The sequence below is a fragment of the Notothenia coriiceps genome, unplaced genomic scaffold (genome assembly GCF_000735185.1).
Source record: "Notothenia coriiceps isolate Sejong01 unplaced genomic scaffold, NC01 NC01_scaffold00003087, whole genome shotgun sequence".
Classification (NCBI taxonomy): Eukaryota; Metazoa; Chordata; class Actinopteri; order Perciformes; family Nototheniidae; genus Notothenia; species Notothenia coriiceps.
This window is the reverse complement of record NW_011335788.1, coordinates 127-10,633: the sequence shown is the minus strand read 5'-3', so window position 1 is coordinate 10,633 and position 10,507 is coordinate 127. Positions and strand designations below refer to the sequence as shown.

The following is a 10,507-nucleotide window of genomic DNA, read 5'->3' as shown; positions in this document are numbered from 1 at the left end:
GGGAGTGTGATAATTTCAATTCTGTATACTACTTACTGAGGTATCTTAAGGGATATAATGTATTGAGCTGTTTGTTTTAGTTCTGTTTTTTGGTTCTGTTTCCTTTTACTGTGAATAACACGAGTGATTATTTTTTATTCTTGTTTGAGTATTGGTATGTAAGAGTTCATTATTATTTGAAGATTTTATCAATTGTTTTTAATAATCACTACATATCTTGATTTAAAATGGTTAGACAGTTGGGACACTGAATGTGATCAGGTGCTGCTTTTTGTATGACTTTTATTTTGTTCGTTAGCTGGAAAGATGTTAATGCAGAGATGTAATTTGGCTTGTGTTTTTTGCATTTCTAGGAGGTTTTGGATATTTGATACCTGTTATTCTGTAATAGTGTCTGTTTAGTTGCTCAGACTAAAGTGGTGCATGCGTTTAGGTTTGTGTTCTTTCTGTTGTTTGTGGTTTTACTTGTGTTCGTGGGGTTTTGTGTGATGGGTGAAGATGTTGGCAAGATGGTGTCAAAATGTTAAATGCTGTTCTCATTTGTGGATCTTTGCACTCTTGTGGAGTGTGCTGTATGCCAACTGACTATTATCATATTTATCATGTTACCCAGTGCAGGGATTTTTATCTGTATATTTGTGCGTCTTTTATCTTATCATGAGATAATTCCATAATTGAGAGATTTTCCTAGGGAGGGTCTATTTTAATAGAACTGATATGTATTACTTGGAAGAAACTACCATGAGGGCCTTGTGTTTCTTGTCAGAATGGCTTGATTCTTTGCCATTGGGGTCTTGTTGAGACTGATCGATAATGAAACAAATTATTCGTGCATCAAAAATGTCAGTTTCACTCTGTCACATTGGCGTGTTAGGTGCCCAAGGCTTTGTGGTTGGTGCCAATAACCGTTGGTGATGTATCCTTGTTATCATGATGTATTTGATTTTTAGTAATTTATTTTGAATTAAAGTGGTTTGACTTAAAATGTATCCTTAAATATTATATAGGTCTGAATTCTGGACTGGGTTACATGTGACAATTTTACTTTTCAATTATACAAGTAGATTGTAAAGGTTATGTGTTAAACCTTCCCTGTTGTTTCTTTGTTTTAGGGGTTCTGTATTCAATGTACAAAGATTACATTGTGAAACCCAGGAGAAGAACGGAAAAGCCTTGAAAGACAAGCTGACATGACCTCTAAGATGGACATTTATTATCCTTTAAATATTACCTCATGTTAAGGGTGTTGAAGGTTTATTTTTACAGAGTGTGATATATTTTGTATGCACACATCCCGTTTGCAGCTCATTTCTACTGTAAATTGGTCTTCCCAATTGAGTACCTCTAATTGGCCTTCCTCTAATGCTCCGTTTCAGCTGAACTCAACTTCACTTTGTTCTTTACTCCCCAATTTCAAATTGTACCGCTGAAAGAATCGCACTCATGCAGGTTGGATACTCCGCTGATCAGGCATGCAGGGAATTGTGTGATCTGCTGTCAGATTCTCAATCAACAATGATTTCGGGATCTTTTCTTTTTTCCCCCAAAATAGAGAACGTTTTGCACTTTTGTAAAATGTCTTAGTGTACGACTTTGGTATAAGTGTTCAGTCCAATTGTTTGGGGGGGTTTTGAAGGTGAATTAATAAAAGCGGTATTTAATTGAATTGTTATGTTTGGATATTTAAAATAAGGGGCCGGGTTTGACCAGACTGTCACATAAATCCAAGGGTTGGGTAGTTTATGATTTTTGTGCAACCCAATTAGGTTTCTGGAAGCGTTTTTAACTCCAACCATTTTCAATCCTTCCAGAAGAAGTGCTGGTTAAATAATCCAAAAATTGGACCTAAGTTTTTGGACTGAGGCTTAAGGCTATATTTAAAACAACTACCAAATAGGAAAAAATCAGACTTTTCTCTTCTTTTTGTCTTTGTCTTACACCAGCAATTTATTTTTATGTAATTATGCAAGTATTTTTGTCAAATGGAAACTGATTTCTTTTCTTTTTTTTAACGGACATCCGAATGCTTAAGGAGTGTGTTATTTAAGGCTTTGCCAACATCTGGTCTCAAACGAGGCCTGTGTTTACACATTATGTAAACAACAAGGTCACAAAAGGTTTGCGACCCACCCATTGGGACTCACCACAGTATCAGATAGTCACACACATTTATAAACTACTCACACAGAAATTAAAGAAGGAACAAAACAGGAAACAAAACCACAAATATCCTTTGTATAAATAAAATGTGTGTTTTTATTTAATAGTTTTTACACAAAATGATTGCAAAAGCCAAGTCTTCTTCTTCACATTTCTGTCATAATCTTGTGATACACTGTGGTCCAATGTTTCAGAAGATTGACAAGTCTTCATGGGACATATGAGACTAGGTTGCTTGGGTACATCTTCACACAATTAATGATCATTATATACTGTAGCCTACCTTGGGATATGCTTAAGTAGATGTCTTGTTAAGTTATTCACCAAGTTGAGTTTTGAATGTTGTGTGAAAATACGGAAATATTTCTTTTCTGGAAATACAAATAAAAGTCTTGTAATTCTAAATGTTTGTGTTTAAACATATTCATAACAAATGTTTCTTTTTAAATGTAGCCTACAGTTCATTACATTTTTATTCTTGTATTATAGGTCATTCTTTCTTGTTTGATACTCCCTGTAAATGGGAAATGTTTAGTCATTGTTTTATTGTGCAACAGTTGGTGTCAAAAAATTCCCTTCACACATTTGAACATTTGCCTTCCTCACCCATCACATGTTAAAACTTCTTTCCTGGACTGATATCTATCAAGCTTTAAAATACTTTCTTGTTGTCCCACCCCAAGATCAACAGGAAATGAAATGTGTAATTTCATGTTGGCAAGAGGCTCTTAAATGCTGTGTCATTGTGACTTTGCACTTCTTGTGAGTGTGCTGATGCCAACTGATATTTATCATGTTACACTATATCATTTATTTACAGTTTTTTTTAATCAAAATAATTCCAATTGAGGATTCCATTGCCATTTTTATGTATACGGTCAAAAAACACCAGAGGCCAATATCTTCCATGACAACACAATACATGTGTGTTTGCATAATAGAGACTGAGACATACCCTTCACTTTGTAATGTATGTCGCCCTCCAATGGTCTTTAAGGATATTGCTTGGTAATAATATTAACATAGGAGAAAAATACTTTTATGCTATGTTGTTCCCAGAGCTACATTATTGCTCTCGCGAGATCTTGTCCTAACTCTCTAGAGTGCCGTTGCTATGGACACAGTAGCGTCGCAATCAGCGAGGAAGGGTTTTTCACATTCGGTTCAAATGGTTGCAAAACAGACTCTAGTGTGTTTAAAAGGACGGTACTTGGACACATACACCACGGGTGAGTTATTTTTCTTAGCTTTTTCAAATTTAACTGAAGCCTACTTAGTAAGAAGTTTGAAGACTCGAATTTGTCATGACATCTGTGTATTCACAGGCACTCATATTATCGTCAACATCAACAGAAGCTTGCTAATTGCTCTTACGAAATCTAGCATAGTGTTTATTTTTGCTTAAAGTTGTCAGTTTCGGTCTGTTAAGGTTCATGCATTTTCAAATAAAGGTCAGTGGGGTCATCAATAACAACCTATGCCTCCTGACAGCCATGGGCTTAGCACAACAAGAAGGAGGTCTTATGTCATTATCTCTGGGAGCTGTAAAGATATGATGGTCTCATGTTTGCTGTAATTCTCACAATAATTACCTTTTTGGCATTTATTTAAAGAAGTTCTTGGATTTGGTCAATGGTAAAATATAGGCAATGAAACTACCAATTGGCAAGCTCGTAAAATGTAGGCCTATTTATTATTTGATTGAGTTAAAACAAACACATGCCAAATCTATTAACTTCAAATCCAGAGCAATATACATAAAAAAACCCATGATATAACTTTAACCAAATGCCCCCACGACTGTTAACTATTTTCCACCTTTATAAGTTGAATTATTTTTTCTTATGCTATAAATCATAGATCATGGAGCATGAGGATGAAATGAAAGACTTACGGCTTCAGTTCCAAGCGCTACAAAAGCAGCAGGAGAAAAGAAAACTGGATCGGACAAAGGAGAAAGAACCAGATAAGCTTAATGTCATTGAAACCCAGGATGATTTGGATCTATCTCAGCAAGGTATTCAGGCAGAGAATGTCGAGCACAGGTGAGTCCTGGCTAAAATATAGTTTTGTATGGTACATTTGTATTTGCTATGAAACTTTATTAATTGCACTAAACATATAAATAAGCATACATTCGAATCAACTATTTATTGTTGAAGAATCATGTTTTCATACTTAGATTGAACCACTGTTATCTATTTAGAGTCTATTTTTCTTAATTACCTCCCTATAGACTACTGCAAGATAAACAACCTTTGCTAGACCAGCTGAGGGAGTTAAAGGATGAAAATAGTCGGCTCTTCAAACTACTGAGTGAGAAAGATTTTGAAATTAAACACCTGAACAAGAAAAGAGAAGAAGAGCGACTGGTATTAGGAGGTAAAACACCAACGCTTTGCACCACAGTAATATAAAGAATGATGGCAGAGCTTCCTTGTGACTTATCCTCTCCTCCATTTAGGCACGTCGGGCCTGGCAGGGGATATCGCAGCCACCAAGATTGTTGAGCTGTCCAAGAAGAATCGAGAGCTTAATGTTGAAATTGAGCGAGAAAAAATTAAATCTAAGCAAAACAGCAACAGAGTCAAAGTGCTTGAGAAGGAGGTAGCTGAGTTTGGTTTTGATTGTGACATTTGATTTGATTTGCGGATTGATGTCACACAAATCCTTACACCTTTAAATTCAATAATTGCTCAAACAAAGATATGTTTTTTAAATTATATTTTTTAAATAATTTTTTACCAAGGATAATATATACGCGTCACATTATGCTTCTCTCTATAGCTGCAGGCGGCGTTGGTGTTCTCTCCACCTGGGCAAAAGATTATTACAAAGTCACAATACAAGACATCAGAAGAATGTGAGGTAAGAATTAATGTGAAAAATTCCCATAACGTTTTTATTTTACAGTAAAGATGGCAACTTATTCTGAATCTCGTGTCATCTGTTCACAAAAGCAGGAACATCCAATGGTGAAATCTCTTCAGGAAAAACTAGCTGCTGCCCAGCTGAAAGCAACTGAGTATCGCAACCAGGTCCAATCTGCCAAACAGGAGCTGAAAGTAGCCCAGAAGGTAGAGTTATGTTATACCTGTAGCTACTCTAATTGAAATGATTAATCAGCATTAACTTCCATATCTAAATATGAACTGTACTGTAGGTTTTAACTAGTGAGATTGGAGAGGAGGTCAACTTTCAGCAATTACTGAACAGCCCTGGGAGCTTTAGAGGTCGATCACAGCAAATAATGGCTCTTCAGACAAGGGTAAGCTGAAACTCATAACAAGCCACCTCAAAGTTCAGTCATTAAGCTAGTCACCGAGTTCAAAATACATTGTATATAAAAAAGCAAAAATATAAATCAAACAATCAAACTCAACATGAACATAACTGGGTGTTGTGCAACAGGTTCGGGACCTGGAGCAGCAGCTGAACCAGTCAACTCAGCAGAGACAGCCAAGCATCCTGAGTTTGGAGGAAGAGCTTTTTGACAAGAAAGTCCTCCAGAAAACCCTTCCTCAAGAGAGGAACCTCAGCTACATCCGCACCATCGAAAAGGAAAAGAGGGAGGCATATGAGGTGTGTATCATGAATTGTAAATGCATTTGAATATGAGTATTTGTTGATGAGACCCTGTTCTTCTTCCAGAGGATCTCAGCGGACTATGAGGCTATCCTGAAGGACCATGAGGATGTGAAGAAAAAGTTGGAAGCCTCTAAAGCCAGGAACAAATCTCTGTCTACCGAAATCAAATCTCTGAAGGTCCAGATCTCCACCCTCCTGGAAAAGGAAAAACATGATAATGAGCTAGTGGATGCCCTGCTGGTAAGGCTATGAGACAAGAGAATAATATCTATGTTAGTACACTTTATATTATTTCTACACACATTTCAGGTTGTAGCTCTGTTAGGGAGACGGTGCGTAACATGATTTATTTGGGGTTTAGCAGCAAATGCTCAATTTAAGGCATCTAATAGTTAACACATCTAATGGCTTATTAAGTACACAGTTCAGATCGTGTTACACAGGCACAAACAATCAATCAATAAATCAAACTTTATTTATACAGCCCAAAATCCCACATTCGACATTTGTCTCCGGGGACTTTAAGGTTTGTTCAGAATATGAAAATGAACAACCTCTGTCCTTCGACCCTCACATAGGACAAGAAAAAACTCCCAAAGAAACCCCACAGTTATTGGGAATAATAAATAAATAAATGATCAGGTCTTTAACATCACATTTAAATTGCTCTTAACAATAACCGCCTCTTCTATTTCTGGTAGAAACAGCAGTCTCAGATGCAGGAGGTGCTGAGACAGCTCGGCCAACAGCAAAATGTCCAGAACCAGGAGACCCCGTCGAGACAACAGCAGAGCAGCGAGCCTTTTCAGCACAACGCTGTCATCCACAGGCTGAGGCAGACCGTGGCTGAGAGAGAGGTCAGAATCAAAGAACTGGAGGACCAAATACAGCAGCTGTCTGTCGAGGTAAAACCACTCAAATGCAAAACTATGGGAATGAAAGACAAACTCAACGATAATGTATTTCAATGAAATGGAACAAAAATGTAATATACGTCCCTTCAAAACTTTGCAATACTTAAAAAAAAAAAATGCATTCATGATATACAATCAATGTTTGCAGCAAGAGAGCGATGAGACAACACTTTGCAGTTCAGGATTTCCGCCTGAAGAGGGAGACATTGACAAAAGAATCACATTTTCAGGGTATGTACAGTAATGAAATGTGTGCTTAGTTATCATTGGATATGCATACATAAAATATTATTTGAATGGAATTAGTCAGATCTTTTAATTGAATCTTAAAGTATTCTTTTTCTGCTAACTGTTACAGTAAGACTTGGTTTTTAAGACATCTTCAAGTCACTCAGACTGTTTTGATTTTGTTTGATGCCTGTTTTTCAGAGAGTCATTTCTTTTTATATTTTTGCAGTTCTGTTTCTAAATTTGGTCATAAACTGGTATTGCCTGCTGTGGGAAGCAGTATAGAATTCAAGTAAGTGGACACCCTGCTACCCTATTTATAACTTGCTACACAATAAATGTGTTGGGCTGAGCAAGTTGTTTTTCAGTCTTGTTTTCAGGCGCTCAAGTTCTTCAAAATGTCCACAATATTCAGCTGATGTGAGCACACTAACGAGTCAGTGTGATGACTATAAAAACCTGTGTGCTCAGAAGGAGAGACTCCATGAGACATGAGTCGCTGAGACTTTGTTTGTTTGCGTGTCTGTTCAATTATTCACATGAGAAACACTGAACCTCTGAGATTATATTTTCATGTGGCTTGTTTTTGTGCATCATAGACATGAAAATGATGCCTCTGATTCACCACCCAAAAATGATTTTAATTTGTGGTTCTTAATACAAGCTCTTTTCAGAGCCATGGATTCTTGACATGGTTTTCTCAGCAGTGCAGGTTGTTATGTATTGCTGACTACTTATCTATTAAGTCTCATTAGTGCATCTCTAAAGTCACCATCGATGAGGGAATGTAATCATTTTAAATACATTTTTAATCAGAGACCTTGCTTAAATATTCCAGAGAAAAAGAGACGAACCAGGAGGAGCGCAGCAAGATCCTCGAAAAGCAGGTGGAGTCGACACAAATCGATCCAAAGTGAGAACTGGACAGTCAGCAAGGGAAACACTGGTATGCAAAGGTCAGTTACAGTGTTTCAAATTCCCTGACTATGTTATAAGTATTATACCCTGTCTATCTTGTTTCTTGCTATCAGAGCCCCTCAGAAGCACTTTTCCCCAGAACCAGTGGGGCAGCAGTCGCCGAGCAACGGGAACTGGTAGATGGTCGGAAAAATTGGTTGTCATTTGTCAACATCTTACTTTAAAAGAAGCAAGATTTTTGCTTTTCCAACTCAAGATTTACACAAGAGGACAGAAAAAATGACGCCTGGCAAATGACATATAGTTTATGGACAGTGCTCATTTCAAGGCCTCATGTTTGGGCAGCAGCGAGATGTCCATGTTGCTTTTGTTTGTTGTCTCCTGGTTGGTCATTTAGCTGGAGGAAACGCAGGCGCTGAGGGCATCGCTAAAGAGCACTCTCCACCATGACCGGCAGCTCTGCAATGACGCGATGAGACAAGCCAAGCATGTTTTCCTGCAGGCTCTGTGACAGCCCAGACTAGACACTAACCAGGGGAACTGGCCGGTCCCTGCTCAGCCTCACTTCCAGCTGAGCCCTACCTTCTCCTGTCATATGTGACACACAGCAGTCTGCAGGAAACAGGCTCTCCTCCTCTGCCACAAAAAACATCACACGGATCCATATGAAACCTTTCAAGACGTTGTGTCCTTTGTGCTTTTGGTGATTTGAGTAGCTCGAGCAGCAGAGCTTTCAAATGTAACCATGGTGTGACAAGTGTTCCTACTGATTACAGACATTTTTGATTCAGATTTTCTCTGCTTGCAGTCACATTTCATTGAAACTCTGCATGTATTTTCCTCTGCGGGTAAACTGAAGTGCATTACATGTATAGAAAGCAACAGTCTGTTTTGTAAGCTATCCGGAATGTCCAATTTAATCAATGGAAGGCAAACCCAATCTTTACCAAATGTTTTGAATATATTGTTTACATTCATGGCTATGACTTTCCTAGAGTTATGAGTTTTGTTTGGCCCCAGATGGTTGTTCATAAATGTGTGACAGGCCAAGCCAAACAGTAAAAACCCCCAGTTAAGTTCCCATACATTTCAATATTACTTTTGAAATATTCCTGCTAATCATTTCTGACTTAAAACCAGATGTGTGGGAATAGTGGTTGAAAATGAATGAGGGCTCAAGCTACACAAACTCCCACTGTAGTCCTCCGTACAGTCCCCAGAGCGTGTCACATGTATGTACAGAATGCACACCTCGCTCCTCAACCCAAAGGTTGCTTTGGACGTGCGCAGCCTGGTGGGACTGCGCTCCACATTCATACTAACATCCGAGTTATTTTCTTCCGATGTAGCCAAAAGGATTTCAGCAGAAACCCCCCTTCCACCTTTCCTCTCCCTCCACATCACGCTTAATTTAAAACCATGGCTGAGTTAGTGTGCTGCTTCAAATACCGCACTATTTCTTCCAGGACCCTGTGGGAGATTGGCAGGTCCCCATTGGACTGAGCGAGAAAAGTGCCACAAGACAAAAATATCAGAGTTTGGATGTGATGAAGAAAGCCTTTATGCTCAGAGTAACAAAAAACTGCTTGTGTTAAATACCTCCTGGATAGAAGGTGAGGCATGCTTTAATGTAGTAGAGGGAGATGTCATTGTAGGAACAGATGAGATACCATTAGCTTCATGACTGCATGCCTTGCAGGATTGCCTAATACATATAATGTTTTCGAAATGTGCGTGAGAAAAGGTGTTGGTGGAAATACGTGTCATGGTCCCTTCCTGCATTCAATTCAAGAGAAAATGTTGAACTTAACACATTTTTGTTTAGGCGTGCTTTAAATTGTCTGCAGACAATCTTGGCTCTCTTGTAAAATAGATTTTTAACTTAAATAATCTAATAATATACAACCTCATAAATCAGTTTTGTAGAGCATATCAAATAATTTCTCAAACATTTAATACAAAGCTTATATTTGTTGATAGAGAGATATTACAAGCTATTGGATCTGAATTCAAGCTCTTTGCCGTTCGATATTAATTTCACTGTTTAATTTCAGTCACAAATGAATGTCACAGATAATGTGACTACTCTGGTTGATTTAATTTTTTTAATAGTGTCATCACTTTCAAATAAATTACACTTCCCCAAACAATTTTAATATCGTTTTATGTAGCTGTATTACGCAGAAAGGTGTAGATTTATTCCAAAATGCCCAATAACCCACCAAACCAAACACAAACTTATGTAAACACAGCATACGTAAACAGCCTCACCTATTTGTCATTCCAGCTTTGAATGACTCCTTTCTCCATCCTTCTCCTCAGAGGTATTCCCTCGTTCTGGACCAATGCTTCCTGCAGACCATTGACTGCATCCAGAAACTAAAGTAAATAGTGGAGCCGTGAACGCAGAGGTTAAAGTTAGCCATCAGTATATGAGGGTTCTGTGAACTTTACTCAGGCCAGCAAACGGTTTGTGCCTCTATGAGTCCATTCATCTCCTATGCCTCTCATTTACATGTAATGGAAAGAAAATAAACAGCGGTGTCCTAATGTGCTCATTTACAGTAAGTAGAAATAAAGTAATGGGCTGTTATCTTTACTAAGCTAGTGGTGAAACACTGATAAGCTCAACAAGTGAAATGTTGATCATAGTGTATGTAAAGCAGGAGTGGAATTGTTGCTGACAATGACTTCTACAA

General features: G+C 37.9%; 1 protein-coding gene and 1 long non-coding RNA gene across 7 annotated transcripts in view; both read left to right on the top strand.

The window, feature by feature from the left end:
* LOC104941056 (uncharacterized) overlaps positions 1-1,666 on the top strand; it is a 5,086-nt gene extending 3,420 nt beyond the window's left edge. Inside the window, exons 3-4 of the long non-coding RNA XR_797860.1 lie at positions 767-911; positions 1,113-1,666. This is a non-coding gene — a long non-coding RNA (uncharacterized lncRNA). The remainder of the gene's footprint in view (positions 1-766; positions 912-1,112) is intronic.
* Positions 1,667-3,284: 1,618 nt separating this feature from the next.
* Positions 3,285-10,045, top strand: LOC104941055 (coiled-coil domain-containing protein 13). 6 transcript variants are annotated; one of them, XM_010766092.1, is made up of 14 exons: positions 3,285-3,389; positions 4,021-4,205; positions 4,397-4,542; positions 4,625-4,767; positions 4,948-5,028; positions 5,124-5,237; positions 5,324-5,428; positions 5,572-5,742; positions 5,812-5,988; positions 6,450-6,653; positions 6,811-6,893; positions 7,120-7,182; positions 7,729-7,836; positions 7,922-10,045. In XM_010766092.1, the coding sequence occupies exons 2-13, from the start codon at positions 4,024-4,026 to the stop codon at positions 7,805-7,807; spliced, it is 1,548 nt and encodes a 515-aa protein (XP_010764394.1). In that variant the 5' UTR covers positions 3,285-3,389; positions 4,021-4,023; the 3' UTR covers positions 7,808-7,836; positions 7,922-10,045. The 6 variants fall into 6 exon arrangements, with proteins under 6 accessions (XP_010764394.1, XP_010764395.1, XP_010764391.1 ...); XM_010766093.1 differs by having other exon boundaries at positions 5,121-5,237; positions 6,456-6,653; XM_010766089.1 differs by having other exon boundaries at positions 5,121-5,237.
* Positions 10,046-10,507: the final 462 nt, after the last annotated feature.

Bases quoted from the DNA above. Each gene is read 5' to 3' on its own strand.
- LOC104941055 (XM_010766089.1), top strand. From the start codon at position 4,024: ATGGAGCATGAGGATGAAATGAAAGACTTACGGCTTCAGTTCCAAGCG. The intron at 4,768-4,947 runs GTAGCTGAGTTT...TTCTCTCTATAG, and splicing joins TCAAAGTGCTTGAGAAGGAG to CTGCAGGCGGCGTTGGTGTT. The intron at 5,743-5,811 runs GTGTGTATCATG...TTCTTCTTCCAG, and splicing joins AAAAGAGGGAGGCATATGAG to AGGATCTCAGCGGACTATGA.